We start from the raw sequence: 19,141 nt of genomic DNA, 5'->3' as shown, positions 1-19,141 counted from the left end.
AAAGTTTTATCACAACTTTAGGGAGAATTGGAAAATAGAGGGAAAGTGGAGGAAACACCCACAGTTGCATCACCTGAACATAATTTTCCACGTGTGTTCATTCCCTTCAGGTATGTTATCATAGGTATGTTTTATATTTAGTTTCATTCATTCATTCAACAAGTGTTAATAAACACCTTCCGTACCAGGCACTGTCTAGTGAACAGAACAAACCCAAACATTCTGCCTTCATGGAGGATAAATTCTAGCAGATGATTGTGTATACGGTTTTAATTTGTAAGCATAGTCAGTGATGGTGCTTTTCAATTCCTGATTCACACTACATGTTTTCCATCTTACTGCAGACTTGTCATAATGATCATTTTTAATCGATGGATTGTTTCTTCAGTTAGGGATGATTTCCTTAACTGCTCTCATCTGATTGCTTCTAGTTTGTGGATCCTATGCATAATCTTTAACACACCATTTTAGGTCTTTTCCTGGAAGTGAGATTCCTAAGCCACACCACCTTGTTTTTACAAATATAAGAAGGTGAATAATAATAAAACTTGAGGAAGACAGTATCTGCCTCTGGAGATGGACTTGTCATGTTAACAGGAGGAATAGAGCTGCCACCTGCGTCAGTTCAAAAGGGTCCCAGGAAAAGGTGGTGAGAGTTTAAGTGGGATTTTATTCATTCTTTGACAGGTATTTACTGAGTGCCTGTTGTGTGCTTAACAGTGTTCTAGATGCTAGGCATATGAGGGTGAACAGAAAGATGAAGTCTCTGCCAAAATGGAGCTTTGTGTAATTGGGGGGACTTAAATTCTATGCAGAAAAGAAAAACCCAGTCACTAAATTCTCATTGGAAAGAAACTTAAAAATACTTTTCCTTAAGAGTCAAAACACATTTACAGCTCTTGTGAATACTTACCCCATAGTAATGAGACGGTCCTGGCATTACAGATCTGGAATTTAAATGGTTTGTTTTTGATTTTGAACAAAGTCAGTTAAGAGAAATGTACAAATAAAAGTTTTTATAAGTGCCTAGTTGGTAGTGTAACCTTAGGCCCAACCAGAGAAGGTGATCCTGAAAAATGATTAGGAAAAAAGAAATTGTCTCATTTACACTCTTGCCCTGAGTTTATCTCTTTTTAAAACCAGCTCTCTTGAGGCATAACTGACATACAGTAAACTGCATATATTTAAATTATACAATTTTATAAGTTTGACATAAGTACACACCCATGAAACCATCAGCACAATTAAGATAGTGAATATATCTAGTGCACTAGACAGAGTAATCTTAGTTTATAAAGTAAAAGTGACTGCTGATTACGGTTGGGATTTTTCACATAATCTTTTTTTTTTTTTTGCAACACAAGTCAATTTTTTTAAAATAAATTTTTTAATTTATGTATTTATTTATGGCTGCATTGGGTCTTCGTTGCTGCGCGCAGGCTCCCTCTAGTTGCGGCGAGCGGGGGCCACTCGTCGTTGCGGTGCGTGGGCTTGTTATTGCGGTGGCTTCTCTTGTTGTGGGGCACGGGCTCTAGGCATGCGAGCTTCAGTAGTTGTGGCATGTGGGCTCAGTAGTTGTGGCTCGCGGGCTCGAGAGCAGGCCCAGTAGTTGTGGCGCACGTGCTTAGTTGCTCCGCGGCATGTGGGATCCTCCCGGACCAGGGCTCGAACCCGTGTCCCCTGCATTGGCAGGCGGATTCTTAACCACTGCGCCACCAGGGAAGTCCCAAGTCAATCTTTACTGAAAATTGCAGTATTAATACATAACAATTCTTGTTACAATAAACGTGCTTTTAAGAATTTTAAGTCTGAGCTTATCTACTCATCAGATTGCATAAAAAAATTAAAATCGTATGAATTTACACATAATGTAATTGGCTCAGGATGGAAGTTCCTTTGTATTGATTGACACCTGAAGTTCAGTGCAGGGGTGAGGGGTGCCTTTAACACTGGAAGACAACGCTGGCTTAAGTTTTTAAAAAGTACTATGAGAATGGTCTAAAAAAAAAAAAAAAAAAAAGCAGTAGTCAGAAATCATTTAAAAAAAAAAAAAAGGAACTATTTCCTAGTCAGTAACAGTGGCTCCCTGGGGTCTCTCTTGAGTGGCCATCAGAGTAACCCCACCAGGAACACATGAGAGCTGGCCTCAGGTCCAGCCCAATTATTCTACTGACCACTGGTCTCCACGAGGACCTACAGGAGACTCCAGTAGGGCTCAGGAGACCAAGATAAGACACTTGTCATCTCCAACACACCAATCCTGGGAGCACAGCATCCCCTGAAGCTCACTGCAGGCTCCCTGCACAGAGATGCCAGCCTCTCCTTGGTCTCCCTGTCCCAAGTGACTTGACATTGGTCCTGGGGATTCAAATAAGATTACACCAGGGGTTTTCTGTTTTTCAAGTGAATAGGGCGGGGAAAGAGGCAAATCCTCAGAAACATGTAAGATCAACTCTGCAACTTTCTACCTGAAAAGATCAGACCCTCCTCTGCAGCATGTCCTCTGCAGGCTCCTTTCAGAAAGCTCAGGTTGAGCAATAAACAGCTCAGGAGAAAAAAACACACCAATGTTTGAAATGTACTAGAGAGGAGAGTCACACAGTCCACCCTTCCCCTATGCCAACCACTCCTCTCTAGAGACACACCCCATCCTTAGAAAGCACCAAGAGAAGAACCAGAAGCTGTACCCCACATCAAGCCCCACACCCTTAAGCCTGCCCTTGCACGGCCAGAGGGTGTCAGGCGTCCTGTCCCATCTGGGCAATGCCCAGGCTGGGAGTAACTGGGGCGTCCAGCTGTTAGCTGCCAGATAGGGAGAAGGTGGCCCAACTGGTCGGAGTAATACTCTTTCCAAATGTTTACAAAGGACAGGTGAAGAAGTCTGAGTTTCCTTCTTAAAACGTAGGCCCCAATACTGATGTGTCTCGTTCCTGCCATCCTTTCACCACCTGCTGGCAGGACAGCACTAACAGAGATTAGTCTATCCCAAGCCCCAAGAATCTATTTCCTCTTTTTTGAAGTGCCAGTGCCAGCAGATGGAGTGAGGCACTGCATGCCCAGCTTGGGAAGGGCAGGGCGAGTACTGAGTACCGACCAGGTGTCCAGCCCACGGCTCAGGACCACCCTCAGCTCCTGTAAATACTACATTTGCATAGCACTCAAGAAACAGTCATATAATACAACGGGTAGGCCTAATAACCAACAAGAATGTTGAGAAAAGATAAAACACAAGAGACAAAAGATTCTGGAAGCGCTTCTGTGCTTGTCACTACGAATGGCCCTGGCCCTGATGCTGGCCTCAGTTCTCAGAGGCAGCAAGCTGATGGGCCCATCACTCATCGTGAAAACGTCCAGTCACCTGGCCCAGATCCAAACAAGGCTTCCCGAAGCAGAGAAACATCCCTTCTAAACCTTAGGGGAAGGCTGTAGAACAAAATTTTTTTAAAATGTCCATGATGGTATCTATGTTTATAGGAATTAGTTCTTTTATTTGCCTGTCTCAACTTCTAAAATAACTGTAATTTGGCTGAAAGACTCTCAAATTAGGAATGTCACATATAGAAAATGCAAAATTTCTCTGAATGTTCTACTATTGTGCTTAGGATATCAAATTATGCAACTTTATAACAGAAGCTGTATTCCTTAATTTTACTGGAACTAAATGCTGCTAAAATTACATATGATAGTTTTGTTATTATTCATTATATCCAGAGTCTTATCTGCTAGACAAGATCTACCTTTCACATTTGATAGCTGATGCCCCGATAGTTTCAAAATTGAAAAGATTTCCACACAGATATATTCCGTAATGCAAAAATATTTGATGAAGTCTCCCAACTCAACTTCACAAAAGGGAAACAAGATTTTTTTAGAAATTACGGGGCGGGGGGGCTTCCCTGGTGGCACAGTGGTTGAGAGTCCGCCTGCCACTGCAAGGGACATGGGTTCGTGCCCCGGTCCAGGAAGATCCCACATGCCGCAGAGCGGCTGGGCCCGTGAGCCATGGCCGCTGAGCCTGCACGTCCGGAGCCTGCTCAAAACAAAAAAGAAGTTACGGGGGGAAAGTGTTTATAAAGCTGATATAAATGGGGAGAAAATGCAACCCACTCTTTTCTTTCTCTTGAAAACACCATTTAATTCAGTGCTCGTGAAAACATTCACCCTGTGTGTGCCAAATCTCAGGCAAGCTGGAAGAAACAGCCTATATAATTTCTCACAACTTCCTCCTGAATTCAAATGACTTTAACCCTTACAGGTAGTCACGTGTGTATCTGTGTATGTGCACTCTGTTTGGGACTTTTAAAAAACATATACTAAAATCATATTTTCTCCTAACTTATTACACTAAACTGGGGAAACCAGCTTCGCTGTTTTACTGGATCAGTTCAGGCCCTGGAGAACATATCGATATTACAAACTGCCCACTACACAGATGGAATTACCAACAAAGAGTTGAAGAAGTGGACACTGTGCCTGGGGTAAATGGCTGCCACACACACACACACACACACACACACACACACGAATACACACATACAAAGGTAGGTTAAGTGCTCTTGAAGCAATTTAAAGTACTTATTAGTAAACACACTATGTTATAGACATTAGAAATAAATCTTCTGTTTACAATGATCCATGCAAAAATATTCCTAAATTTCTTATAAAATAAAATGTGAAAAAGAAAATTATGAAGAGTACTCATTATAAAAAATAAGGTTACCAAAGGCTCAGGGGTCAGGTATCCCACTCACCATCCGGGGCTGAAGGCCACCCCAGTGCCGGAGCCCTGACCAGCTGCCAGAGCCGTAAGGAGAGTAAGGTGCCCTCCCCACCTGAGGCCCACAGTGCTTGAAACAACGAGGGGTGGAGCAGGGGCACCCCCGCCCCTGACAGACCCTTGAAAGGGAACAATCCTCACCCCCCACCCCCGCTGACTTCATCTGAGGACAGACCCCCACACACACACCCATCGATACAAGTTGGGCACATTTAGGCAAAAAATCCTCTTGGTTTCTTATGTACAATATTCAGATTTTCAACCTAAAATCCTTTCTGTATAAGTTCCGGCAGGCAAACACGTTCTGACGCTGCCTGGCCCTTTGCTGTCCACACGTGCTTTGTGCTGGGTGTCCTCAGCCGCAAGAAGAGATGGCCAAAGGGGCTCACAGACAACAGGCGCCAGCCCTTCCCTCACACCCCCCCACAGCCATCTCCACGAGCGCCCTCCAGATGGCCTCAGAGGACAAGTCCCCATCAACTGCATGGGCCAAAAGACAGCCACAGCCCTGCCTCTCTACAAGGAACAGTCAATATCCAATAAAGTTCTGTTCCCTTTTAAAAGTTCTTAAATATACGACTTTCTTCATAACACACGGCTGAATGAAGTCTTTGCCCTTCTTTGTGGGAGGGAGAACAACAATGCCTACATATGTTTTCAGGTGACTCAGACATTTCCCCCGGGAGCGGGGAGGGGGGTGGGGCTGGGGAAGGAACGATTTTTCTAAGCTAAATAAAGGAGAGGCCAATACCTCCTCCAAGTGTGGCTGGTTCTCTTTCACACATCTTCCATCCCAGGAAAATAATTTCGCTCTACATAGGACTTTTCCATTAAACATATAGAAAGCATCATCTCTATCTGTAAGAGATCTGTAATGAAAATTTAGATAGCAGAGAAAATTGCTTTGCTGATACATAAACCACCTTTTTTTTTTTTTTTTTTTTTTTTCCGGTACGCGGGCCTCTCACTGTTGCGGCCTCTCCCGTTGCGGAGCACAGGCTCCGGACGCGCGAGCTCAGCGGCCATGACCGGGGCATGAACCTGTGTACCCTGCATCAGCAGGCGGACTCTCAACCACTGCGCCACCAGGGAAACCCCATAAACCACCTTTTGTCCCTAACTGGATTCATGGTAATCCCTAAGGACGTCCACATCACACTGACCCCACAAGCCTAAATGGAGAGAAAGCCATTAACCTGGCTGCACCCCAAGCAGCGGTGGCCACCCCACACTCTCCCTGTCCCTGCAACTCTCTCCCAGTGCAGTCCGTGCAAAAGGAACAGATGGGTGGAAAGTAGAAGTCCATGTTTCCAATTGGCAACCCACGTCAACCCCAAAAGGCTGAAGAATCATCGAAGAGATTTCAGATGCTCTATGAAGAAACTCACTTTAACACTTATAACTTTAAGACCTTGCATACATTACAAGAGTACATTAATGATACAAGTTGTAAAATGCTTTTCCATTCCTTTGGATTTTGCATATGATGGTTCTACATCAGTCACTGCAGGTAGATGGAACAAGCTTTGTTTTTGTGGGTTTTTTTAAAACATGCATTCAGCTAGATATGATTCAGAATAGATTAATACTCCCTTTTAATCATTACAGTTAGCTAAAAAATTGCCTGGCAGCCCACCAAACAGGATATGCTTTAAGACAAATTCACAGAGTCAGTTGGAGACTGAGGGCGCTGGGACCTGCTGGGCCAGCCGTAGTAGTGTTTAGCTAAGTGTCTAGAGCATTAAGAAGAAAGTCCTGGTTGGAGGCACAAGGCCTGCAGCACAAGCTGTGGAACCTCCACGATGTGACTGCACAGCTCCATCCGCAAACGTTTGCAGGGTGATCACCACTGAGGGGGCACATAGCTGGAGGTGGGTGTTCCTGGGGCCCGATAAGTGGGCACAGTGACGGGGTGGGGGCGACAGGATTTGGGGAGTGGGCGGGCAGTCAGCAAGGTACCCGCTGACGTGGCTATAGTGGTCCCCGCCGCCGTGCTCATGGTGACCCCATTGCCTCTAGGCAGACGGATGGGAGTAGGGGACACCGTCGCTGGCATGCCGTTGGGCTGCACCACTGTGTGGTGGTGGATGACGTGAGGGGGTACTGCATACAGGGGCTGGGGATAATGCGTGCCTTGCTGTGCGTGCGCGCTCTGCTGGGGGTAGGCACTTCGCACGGGGTGTCCAGTGGTCTGGTAGGGGTTGGCGGAGGAGGAATACGGTGGCACCGCCCCGCTGGTGGGGGAACAGGACACTTCGTAAGGTTTGCCAAGAGTGTAACCTGTTTGGAAGGTAGGATTCGCTCCAGGGTACGTGTTGGGGGAATAGGCAGGAGCTGCTGCGTAACCCATGGGGAAACCAGCTGGATAACTAATTTCTTTGGCATTTGCATAGGGAACCGCAGAAGAACCCGGGCTATAAACAGGATTCATGATTTCAAGAACGCGCCGCGGCAGCGGCCTGGGCCTCGGTGACCAGCGCTCGCCGGCCCGGGGCGGGCTCGGCGAGGGGCGCGCGCCGCGAAGGCCTGCTCCGATGCGCGGCTGAGCCGCGAGGCCCAGGTTGCCGCCGCCGCCTCCCCGGTCCGCGTTCTCCCTCGCCCAGCTCGGCCCCGCCCGCCTCTTCGCAGCCGCGCTCCCTGCCGACGCTGCGCAGCCGCCCTTCACATAATCTTAATCACATTCAGTTGCATATTGTATGCTTGGCTGAGTGTAGTCAGTTATTGAGCAACTCTGGGAATTTAGCTTAAAAAAAACCCACCAGGATTTTTAGTAAAGACGTTAAGACAACTCAACAAGGAAAGAATAGTCTTTTCAACAAATGGTGCTGGCACAACTGGATATCCACATGCAAATAATGAAGTTGGACCCCTACCTCTTACCATATATGAGAATTAACGCAAAATGGATCAAAGACCTAAATGTAAGAGTTAAAACTATGAGTCATATGAAGACACAGGTGTAAATCTTTGTGACCTTGAATTAGGCAGTGGTTTTTTAGATATGACACCTGAAGTTCAGGTGACAAAAGAAAAAAAGTAGATAAATTGGACTTCATCAAAATTTAAAACTTGTGCATCAAAGGCCACTATTGAGAAAAAGAAGACAACCCACAGAATGGGAAAAACCATATATCTGAGAAGGGTCTAGAATCTTAAAGAGTTCTTTGACTCTTATAACTCATCAGTAAAATGACAACCCAACTAAAAATGGGCAAAAGGTTTGAACAGACATTTCTACAAAGCAGATACACTAAAGGTCAATAAGGATATGAAAAGATGTTCAATATCATTGGTCACTAGGGAAATGCAAATCAAAATCACAGTGAGATACCACTGCATCCCACTAGCATGGATATAATCAAAACAATCGACCATCAAAAAGATGGCAAAGCTGGAGAAATTGGAGTATTCATATACTGCTGGTGGGAAAGTAAAATGGTGCAGCTGCTTTAAGAAAACATTTTGGGGCTTCCCTGGTGGCACAGTGGTTAAGAATTCACCTGCTAATGCAGGGGACACAGGTTCGAGCCCTGGTCCAGGAAGATCCCACATGCCATGGAGCAACTAAGCCTGTGCGCCACAACTACTGAGCCCACGTGCCACAACTGCTGAAGCCCTCGCTCCTAGAGCCCGTGCTCCACAACAAGAGAAGCCACTGCAATAAGAAGCCTGTGCACCACAGTGAAGGGTAGCCCCCGCTCAACGCAATTAGAGGAAGCCTGCCCGCAGCAACAAAGACCCAACGCAGCCAAAAATAAATAAATATTTTTTAAAAGATACGTGTCATGTAAAAACTTTTACATGAATGTTCATAGTAGCATTATTCATAAGCCCCAAAAAGTGGAAGTAACTTAAATGTCTGTCTACTGATGAATGGATAAATAAAATGTGGTCTATCCATACAATGGAATATTTAGCCATAAAAAGGAATGAAACACTGACACATGCTACAATGTGTATGAACCTTGAAAGCTATGCTAAGTGAAAGACGCCAAGTACAAAAGGCTACATATTGTATGATTCTATTTTTATGAAATGCCCAGAATAGGCAAATCCACAGAGACAGAGAGTTGATCCGTGGTTGCTTAGGACTGGGGGAAAGAAATAATGGGGAGTGATCGCTACCGAGTATGAGGTTCCCATCTGGGATCATGAAAATGGTCTGGAAGACAGATAATGGTGATAGTTGCAGAACACTTGTGAATCTACTAAAAGTCACTGATTTGTACTTTTTAAAAAGGTTGTAGGACTTCCCTGGTGGTCCAGTGGGTAAGACTCTGCGCTTCCAATTCAGGGGGCCTAGGTTCGATCCCGTATGCATGCAGCAACTAAGAGTTCGCATGCCCAACTAAGAAGGCTGCATGCCGCAACGAAGATCCCGTGTGCCACAACTAAGACCCGGCAAGCCAAAATAAATAAATAAAATTATTTTAATAACACAAAATTAAAAAGGTGGCTTTTATGGTATGTGAATTATATCAAATTAAAAAAAGAAAGAAAGGAAGGAAGGAAGAAAGAAAGAAAAAAGAAAGAAAGAAAAAGAAAAAGAAAGAAAGGAAGAAAGAAAGAAAGAAACAGGGAGTAGACAATCAAGAGCCTCAGAAAAAAAGTACCTACCACATAATAATGGGGCCAAACCTCATGTTCTTTCTTCATAGGGGAGCACCTCAGACCCTCACACAGAAATTATTTTTATTTTAGACAAACTTCCAACAGTCTGGATTGTCCGTTTCCTTTGATGCATGGTAAGCCAGTTTATCACAACATTCTTCCTCTAAAAACTGCCCTTCCTCACAGAGGTGGCCCCAGCAGCCATTTTTATACAACATGACCTTGTCAATCAGACCACAGGAAATCTAACCCAAAAGGGCCAATCTGATTCTCTCCTCTGCGACTGGCACTGGGACAGAGGCAGCTCTTTGTTCTCTGCAAGTGACCAGAACTGAGTTGATGTAACTTCAGGGTTTGTGACAGAGTCATGTTTATGGAGAAGCCAAGAGAGGAGTTTACAGAAACAAAGGAAAGAAACTGGACAAGCAAAGGGAGCAGAGGTGAGCAATACTAAGAAAATGGCCTCTTTGGTTTCTGCTGAGTTTCTACTTCCTGGTTCTGCCTCCTTGGTTCTCTTTTGCCCTTAAGGTACCCCCATAAGCTTATAATAAATGTTCGGTTTTTTTCTTAAGCTAGAAGGCTTTTGAAAGTTGGGATTGAAAAGGCTTTGGCTATAGCGCTGGGTTCCAAGAGATGAAAAATGTACTGTCACTGGTAATGTGGGCGTTAAAACAAATGTTTGTATGAATGCAGCAAATTAGAGATGGGAGGCACTGCTTGAGGCCACCAATGCTAAGAGCAGCAATAAATAGATTAATAGTCCATAAAAAGAAATAAGTTCCTGTAAATAGCTCCAAAAAGCTCATCAGTCTGTTACCATTTAGTTGCGAGGCCTGCAGTGGCTGACCTCAGTGCATATTAGGGCGTTGTTTGGTTATAGCACGGTCATTACAATGGCCTCGAGATGCAAAAGGCCAGTCAGATGAAGCTGTATGCTTCAATGAAAAAACGTTTAAATTAATGTTCAGGCATTTATAGATGTAAGATTCACTTATCTGGCACATAGACATTGTAAAATCTGTCATTGTATAACATAATGACAGATGCATGTGCTCCAAATGTGTAATTATATATCTCCAGAAACAGCACATTCCCTAAATAAAGAACAAGTTGGTAGCAGAAGTGAGGAATAAATCACTTTATAATTGTACTGTTGCTTTCCCCGTGGAGTCCTTGAGGCTAAAGCCGGTGTGGAACATAGCCGTATGTTCCATATCTAATAGGCCATATGTTGACCATATCTGCTAGATCAGTGGGTCTCAACCTATCAGACTCAAAGTCCCTTTAAAAAGAAATATTTTCTAATATCCTGTTAGGAGCCCTGAAAGAAATTAATATGAAATATAATTGGCCTACACTCAAATATGTATATGTAAAAGTGTATGCATATATAAATGTTTAGTTTGCATTTTCATAATGATTAATCTTGAGCTTTTCAGGTGCTTATAGGCCATTTGTACCTCTTTGGAGAAATGTCTTTTTAGATCCTTTGCCCCTTTCTTAATTGGGTTATTTGTCTATTTTAAGTTGTAAGTGTTCTTTATATATTGCAGCTGCAATTCCTTATCAGATATATGATCTGCAAATGTTTCCTCCCATTCAGTGGGTGGGGGGAATTATAGCTTATCAAAATGGAGGAAATGGGAAGTATGATATTCTTGCAGATGAGCTGGACCTGTTTCTGAAACTGTGTCTTAAAATCTCAGCACATTTGACATTTGTTTTCAGGGTAGTATAAAGTCCTCAGAGACTACATCCTTTGGTAGACAACAGAGAATAGAGGCTGGATAGGAAAAAAGCTGTGAATACAAGAGGTGATGGAGCAGTTGTGAGGTCGACTTGCGGGGGCTGTATCTGATATTACTGAAAACAAAGGTATTCAGGAGTGGATACAGTGTGCCAGGCATTGGGATATATATGATTATTTACTAGTTATGCATCCTTAGATGAGCTATTTACTTTTGGGGAGTATGTTTCCTTTTTTTAAATATAAATTTATTTTATTATTTAGTTATTTATTTAGGCTGCGTTGGGTCTTTTGTTGCTGCGCACAAGCTTTCTCGAGTTGTGGTGAGCGGGGCCTACTCTTCGTTGTGGTGCACGGGCTTCTCATTGCGATGGCTTCTCTTGACGCGGAGCACAGGCTCTAGGCACGCGGGCTTCAGTAGTTGTGGCGCACGGGCTTAGTTGCTCCGCGGCATGTGGGATCTTCCCGGACCAGGGCTCGAACCCGTGTCCCCTGCATTGGCAGGCGGATTCTTAACCACTGTGCCACCAGGGAAGCCCGGGAGTATGTTTCGTTATATGTAAAATGGGGATCGGTGTTATTGTGTCAAATATGATATTGCCTTTATGATATTAATAACAACAGCTAATATGCTGCTAAAAGCTTTATAGGCTTCCTTTCACTTGGTCTCATGTGAACCTAGGTGGGCACTGAGGAGTAAAACTGAGACTTAGATCATGCAAGGGGTTCAGTCAGGATTTGAGTCCTTGTCTGTCTGTTTCCAGAATCTTTGCTCTTAAATATTTCATTATGTAGCTTTAAAATGCTGTGAAATCATTTTGTCCACTAAATCATTGTGTAATATTATGTGGGACTATTTTTATGGTTCTGTTGCTTGGTATGTTATGTAAGTTTAAGGGATAATGAGGATTGTGGGGGTCACCTTGAAATGGGAGAAGTCATGCTTGTGGAGATGCTAGTTATTGGAACCCCCATACATTTCATCATGTTCCCCGACATTAGCATACAATGTAATATCTTCTCAAATTTACTTGGAAACTATTAGATACCTAAACATTTGGAAGGATTACTCAACAGACTCAGGCAAATAGGACCTGAAGATACAGTCCCATTAGTGTCAAATCTGATAACTTTCCCAGATGGTGTCTTAATTACTGTGGGGAGCAGAATAATGATCCCCCTGAGGACATCAGTGCTCTAATCCCTGCACCCTGTGACTGTGTTACGATATGGCAAAAGGGGCTTTGCAGATGTGATTAAGTTAAGGATTTTAAGATGGGGAGAGTATCCTGAATTATCCAGGTGAGTTTAATCACAAGGGTTCTTAAAAAATGGAAGATGGGGGGCTGCCCTGGTGGCGCAGTGGTTGAGAGTCCTCCTGCCGATGCAGGGGACGCGGGTTCGTGCCCCGGTCCGGGAAGATCCCACGTGCCGCGGAGCGGCTGGGCCCGTGAGCCATGGCCGCTGAGCCTGCGCGTCCGGAGCCTGTGCTCCGCAATGGGAGAGGCCACGACAGTGAGAGGCCCGTGTACCGCAAAAAAAAAAAAAAAAAAAAAAAAAAAGGAAGAGGGGCTGAACATCAGAGTCAGAAAAGGCTGTGACAACAGAATCACAGGTGAGAGTGATGAGATTGCTAATTGGAGGCCATAAGCCAAACAATGAAGCTTTCTGGAAAAGGCAAGAAATGGATTCCCCCCAGCGCCTCCTGAAGGAACACAGCCTGCCAACACCTTGATTTTGGCTCATTAGACCCATTTTGGATTTCTGATCTCCAGAACTGTAAAATAATATATTTGTGTTTTCATTTTTTTATTTGATTATTTTTAATTAAATATTTTAATTTGAGATAATTGTAGACTCACAGTTGTAAGAAATAATACAGAGAAATTCACTATACCAGATTTTCTATACCAGTAATTCTCTATTACCAGTTTCCTCCAACAGTAATATCTTACAAAGCTATGATACATTGTCACAACCAGGATGTCAACATTGGTACAGCCAGGATAGAGTACAGCTCCATCACCACAAGGATCCCTCTTCTTGCCCTTTTATAGCCACACCCAACCCTCTCCATCTCCCTTGGCCTCTGATTCCCAGCAATCATTCACCTGTTCTCCATTTCCAAAATTTTGTCATTTCAAGAATGTTATGTAAATAGAATTATGCAGTATGGAACCTATTGGGATTGGCTTTTTTTCATCCAGAATAACTACCTAAAGGTTCATCTACATTGTTGCCTATATCAATAATTTGTCCCCCCCCCTTTTTTTTTTTTTTTGCGGTATGCGGGCCTCTCACTGTTGTGGCCTCTCCCGTTGCAGAGCACAGGCTTCGGACACGCAGGCGCAGCGGCCACGGCTCACGGGCCCAGCCGCTCCGCGGCATGTGGGATCCTCCCGGACCGGGGCACGAACCCGTGTCCCCTGCATCGGCAGGTGGACTCACAACCACTGTGCCACCAGGGAAGCCCCCCCCCTTTTTTTTCTGCATAGTATCACATGCTATCCTGTCCTATTAATCTACTCCTCCACTAATACCACACACTATTAACTACATGCAATGGATGTACCAGTTTGTTTAACCACTCACCAACTGAAAGACATCTGGGTTGTTTCCAGTTTGGGGCTATTACAAATAAAACTATTATAAAACTATTATTATAAAATAAAACTATTGTGAATATTTGTACACAGGGTTTTAGCGTGAACATAAGTTTTCATCTCTCAGAGTTAAATCCCCAAGACTGCAGTTGCCAGGTTATATGGTAGTTGCACATTTAGTTTTTTAAGAAACTGCCAAACTGTTTTCCAGAGTAGCTGTAACATTTTACATTCCCACCAACAGAGTGTGTGATCCAGGTTCTTTGCATCCACATCAGCACTTGGCGTTGTCACTATTTTTTATTTTAGCCATTTTGATAAATGTGTAGTTGTATCTCCTTGTGATTTTAACTTGCATTTCCATAAAGATTAATGATGTTGAGTATTTGTGTGTGTGTGTTTTTGTCATCTGTGTATCCTCTTCAGTGAATTCTCCTCATTTTCTAATTGGGTTATTTGATTTTTACTATTTAGTTTTGACAGGTTTTAATATATTCAAGATCCTATTTTTTGTCAGATATGTCGTTTGTAAATATTTTCTTCCAGTCCGTATCTTGTCTTTTCATCTTAATTTGGTCTTTTGCAGAGCAAACATTTTTAATTTTGAAGAGGACTGATTTATTTTTTTTTCTGTTATAGATTGTACTTTTAGTGTCATCTTTGAATTCTTTGCATAGTCCTAGATCCTGAAGATATTCTCCATTTTCTCCTAAAAAGTTTATAGTTTTACATTTTATATTTAAGTCTGTGATTCATTTTTTGAGCCAATTTTTAATAGGTTTTGAAAAGGCAAGAAATGGATTCCCCCCAGCACCTCCTGAAGGAACACAGCCTGCCAACGCCTTGATTTTGGCCCATTAGACCCATTTTGGATTTCTGATCTCCAGAACTATAAAATAATATATTTATGTTTTCTTAAGCCACTGAATTTGTCATAATATGTTATAGCATCAATAGGAAACATATAGTTACTAATTCCATAGAAACACTATAAGCATAAGATTCTTTTTTTTTTTTTTACAGCAAGGAAACACTCATTTATTCTCCACTTGAATACCATGCTTGAGATTTAAAATCGTGTTTGGCAGTGTACTGCAGGATGCTAAATAAGACTTCACCCATATTGCTTTGGATTTCCTGATATCTTGCTATGTTTTCCATCATCCATTGGAACAATTAGTTCGGTTTCCTAGAAACATTTGAACAGTAGTTAGAAGTTTGCCCAATAACCCAGGACCCTCCAGGATTGTTGTTGTTGTTTTTCTGGCTGTGTTTGGTCTTCATTGCTGTGGGCGGGCTTTCTCTAGTTGCAGCAAGCAGGGGCTACTCTTCATTGCAGTGCGCGGGCTTCTCATTGCAGTGGCTTCTCTTAATGTGGAGCACGGGCTCTAAGCACCCGGGCTTCAGTAGTTGTGGCGCGCAGGCACTAGAGCGCAGGCTCAGTAGTTGCGGCACATGGGCTTAGTTGCTCAGCAGCATGTAAAATCTTCCCGGACCAGGGCTCCAACCCATGTCCCCTGCATTGGCAGGCAGATTCTTAACCACTGCACCACCAGAGAAGCCCACCCTCCAGGTTTTTAAAGTGAAGAATGTTACTTGTACAAGTCAGAATGTGATATCAATTAAATGATGACAGCTTTGCCAATAAACAAGAATATGCTCTTCCATTGCTAGGAAGGGAGACTGCCACAGCTGACAGGTCTCGAAGATACACAGAGAAGCATAAGATTCTTAATTCAGAGAAGCTACAGAGAATTTAATTTACTATCCTTAGTCTTTAATCTTTGGACAGTTTGATTTATTTTCTTTGGGGAGGATTTTGGTGTATGTTTTTCTTTGTATACTCGAATACCTGGCAAGGGGCTAGAGCTTGAGGGAGATGTACAAAGCTAACTTAATTAGGTAAATCATTATTCCTTCCCACAACATATTTTTTATAAGCACAGAAAATAAATCTCTCACCCAAACAAGGTAAAAGCTTCAAGACTATTAGTGTGAATTTAGATTTTTTTTCTTAAAAAAATAAGTGGAAAAATAAAGATGTTTAACAGAGTAGAAGTGTTTGCCCCATTTAGTATTCTTTTTGACTTTTTTTGTGGTAGCTAGATGGGTCTCCAGTGGTAGAAAAAGGCTGATGCTGTGATTGGTAATGCACAGAGACAAAGGCTGCGAAGTACAGAGATTATTTATTTATTTATTTATTTATGGCTGCATTGGGTTTTCGGCTGCGCGCAGGCTTTCTTTAGTTGTGGCGAGCGGGGGCTACACTTCGTTGTGGTGTGCAGGCTTCTCATTGCAGTGGCTTCTCTTGTTGTGGAGCATGGGCTCTAGGCGCATGGGCTTTAGTAGTTGTGGCACGTGGGCTCAGTAGTTGTGGCTCGTGGGCTCTAGATCACAGGCTCTGTAGTTGTGGCACACGGGCTTAGTTGCTCCACAGCATGTGGGATCTTCCTGGACCAGGGATCGAACCTGTGTCCCCTGCATTGGCAGGCAGATTCTTAACCACTGCGCCAGCAGGGAAGTCCAAACGTGGAGGGAAATTTTTTTCTTTTTTGGAGGCGCCGAGCAGCATGCAGAGATCTTAGTTTCTTAGTTCCCCCACCAGGGATCGAACCTGTGCCCCCTGCAGTGGAAGCGCAGAGTCTTAACCACTGGACCTCCAGGGAAGTCCAAGACTTTTATTAATCTTTTCATAGAATCAGCTTTTAGTTTTGTTAGTCGTCTCAGTTCTATATTTTGTTGATTTCTGCCCTAATAGTTATTTCCTTCTTGTTTCTTTCATTTGGTTCTGCTGCTTCTTTTCCAGTATTTGAGTTGAATGCTTAGTCTCATGTCTTTCTTAACCTTTCTTGTTTCCTGATAAATGTATATAAAGCTACAAATTTCCCTTTAAAATAGTGCTTTCACTGTCTGTGTCCCACCAATTTTGACGTGTGGTGTTTTCACTATCATCTAGTTTTGAATATTTCCAAGAGTCATTTAGCAATATTTTATTTGGTTTCCAAATATTTTAAAAATTTATTTATTTATTTATTTTTCTGTGGTACGCGGGCCTCTCACTGTTGTGGCCTCTCCCGTTGCAGAACACAGGCTCCAGACGCGCAGGCTCAGTGGCCATGGCTCACGGGCCCAGCCGCTCCGCGGCATGTGGGATCTTCCCGGACCGAGGCACGAACCCGTGTCCCCTGCATCGGCAGGCGGATTCTCAACCACTGCGCCACCAGGGAAGCCCCAAAATTTATCTTTTTTTAACAAAAATAAACCTTACTTTTTAGAAGAGTTTTATTTATTTATATTTTGGCCGTGCCGTACAGCTTGTGGGATCTTAGTTCCTCCACCAGGGATTGAACCCAGGCCCTCAGCAGTGAAAGTGCAGAGTCCTAACCATTGGACTGCCAGGGAATTCCCTAAAAATTTATCTTTTCAAAATTAATTTCAAATTTCATTAAAATGCAGTTGGAGAACCTGATCTATATCATATTGTTCCTTCGGAATGTATTGAAGGAGATACATGCATGTCTGTTTTGCAAATGTTCCATGTGCACCCTAAAAGAACATGCATTCTTAGTGGGTGTTGAATTCTCTGTATATCTATTAGCTTGAGGGAGGCCCTCTCGAAGGAAGTACTTTTGAACTGTGATCTGAATGTCAGGAAAGAGCAACTCTCTGAAAATCTGGGGGGAAAGGATCCCAGGCAGAGTGGACAGCAAGTGCAAAGGCCCTGAGGTAGGAATGAGCTTGGTGTGTTCCAGGAATAGAAAGAAGACCTGGAACATAGTGGGTAAGGAGGAGAGTGAGGTGAGGTAAGATCCTGAGAGGTAGTCAGGGGCCAGATCAAGTAGGGCCTCATAGGCAATGGTATGGACTTTTGATTTTAACTAACACAGTAAATTCATTGACCACACTTACCAGGTGATGTGCTATGAACTTTATGTAAGCCTGATGTCAAATACAAACTGATTGGGCTTCCCTGGTGGCACAGTGGTTGAGAGTCCGCCTGCCAATGCAGGAGACACGGGTTCGTGCCCCGGTCCGGGAAGATCCCACATGCTGCAAAGCGGCTAGGCCCATGAGCCATGGCCGCTGAGCCTGTGCGTCCGGAGCCTGTGCTCCGCAACGGGAGAGGCTACAACAGTGAGAGGCCCACGTACCACCAAAAAAAAAACCGATCACATTTTATATGGTGAGGGAAGCACTTTGAGATTAAAAGTACCTTAGAGATCATGTTTAGCCCAGTCCTTTCCTTTTGCAAATAAGAAAACTAAGATGAGGTTTAAAAGGGTCTCACAGTTAGTCAGAGCCTAGGCTTTGGACATCCCCCTGTCTCTCTGATAGATAAGCTCTTAAAAGGGAGGACTCCACTTTCATTTAATTTCATTCAAATGTTATTGAAAGGAATCTTATAAGCAAAAATCATGCTCACCCATCCTATTTACTTATTTTTTAAATCTCGAGTTTTGCAGATTGAGTTTATTCAAAATGAGTTTACTACAGGGACTTCTTCCTTTCCTCAAATATTCTGCTCTCATTTTACCCCTCTCTGCTTCACTTCAACATTTGGACCTGTTTCTCTGAGGCAGCCACTTCAGCCCACCTTATATTCTCCTGGGCACTACTGTCCCATTTCCAGGATGACCTGCCCCAGCACTGTTTTGATAAGGCCTCTGTGGCACATTCAGAAAACCTCCACATCACAAAGATACTCACAGTAATTACCTATTGGTACTGCCTGGCTGCATGTGAGTTTTCTCACCTTACCCACCTGGGAGGCGAAGCCCCTCTGCTCTCCCGGCGGCACGGGAGCTAATGTGGATGTACCCCGAGCAAGCAAAGCTGAATCCAGCTACTGCACCAGGCAGTCCTCAAACCATGAATGGGCACAGAGTACATGTGATGCCTCCCTGCCTGTGAGCCTGGCCCCACACAGGCATCAGCAAGTGCCTTTGGGAACGTGGTCCTTTAGAGCTTTATCTGCTGAAGGCAGATTTATTCCCATCAGAGAGGTAGAAATTTCTTCCCTGATGGTGGATGACAAAGTCAATGCCTCAGGCAAGATCAGTGCCTCCAGTTTCATCCGAAGAAAGCCAAAGGTAAAATTTATATCCACCAACCACTGGTTTATCCCTTCTTCTTTGCATATCCTCACAAATATTGTTCTCCTGGCTTGCTGGCCAAGCTGGGGATCTCCAATGGAATATTTTCTTACAAGACACATTTATATGTGTGGTTGGAGGAAACAAAAAAGTATGAACAGAAAGCCATCACCATTGAGACTCAGACTAAGAGAGTCTAGACTGCAAAAAAAGTATATATATTTTAATGATATAAGGAAATTTCCACAAAATATAAAAATCCCACAGTTGCCTAAGCATTGGTTTTTGCTTTTGTTGGCTTAAAAAATTG

At 43.5% G+C, this 19,141-nt stretch overlaps 2 protein-coding genes and 1 non-coding gene across 3 annotated transcripts in view; 1 reads left to right on the top strand and 2 right to left on the bottom strand.

Moving 5' to 3' along the window:
* The first annotated feature begins 21 nt into the window (after nucleotides 1-21).
* IFT81 (intraflagellar transport 81) overlaps nucleotides 22-19,141 on the top strand; it is a 190,913-nt gene continuing 171,793 nt past the window's right edge. The window contains exon 1 of the mRNA XM_067015032.1: nucleotides 22-110. The gene's annotated coding sequence lies outside the window, so the exon portion shown is untranslated. The remainder of the gene's footprint in view (nucleotides 111-19,141) is intronic.
* On the bottom strand, nucleotides 6,621-7,276 carry LOC131742126 (myelin-associated neurite-outgrowth inhibitor-like). Its single transcript, XM_059039622.2, has one exon. The coding sequence runs from the start codon at nucleotides 7,206-7,208 to the stop codon at nucleotides 6,621-6,623; it is 588 nt and encodes a 195-aa protein (XP_058895605.1). The 5' UTR covers nucleotides 7,209-7,276.
* LOC131743008 (small nucleolar RNA SNORA24) lies at nucleotides 15,326-15,456 on the bottom strand. Its single transcript, XR_009331668.1, has one exon. It is a non-coding gene; the product is annotated as a small nucleolar RNA SNORA24 (small nucleolar RNA).

Source organism: Kogia breviceps, chromosome 15 (genome assembly GCF_026419965.1).
Source record: "Kogia breviceps isolate mKogBre1 chromosome 15, mKogBre1 haplotype 1, whole genome shotgun sequence".
NCBI classification, from domain to species: domain Eukaryota; kingdom Metazoa; phylum Chordata; class Mammalia; order Artiodactyla; family Physeteridae; genus Kogia; species Kogia breviceps.
The sequence above is the reverse complement of the archived record's forward strand: the minus strand, read 5'-3'. Positions and strand labels throughout refer to the sequence as shown.

Coding starts and splice junctions, on each gene's coding strand:
- LOC131742126 (XM_059039622.2), bottom strand. CDS start 7,208: ATGAATCCTGTTTATAGCCCGGGTTCTTCTGCGGTTCCCTATGCAAAT.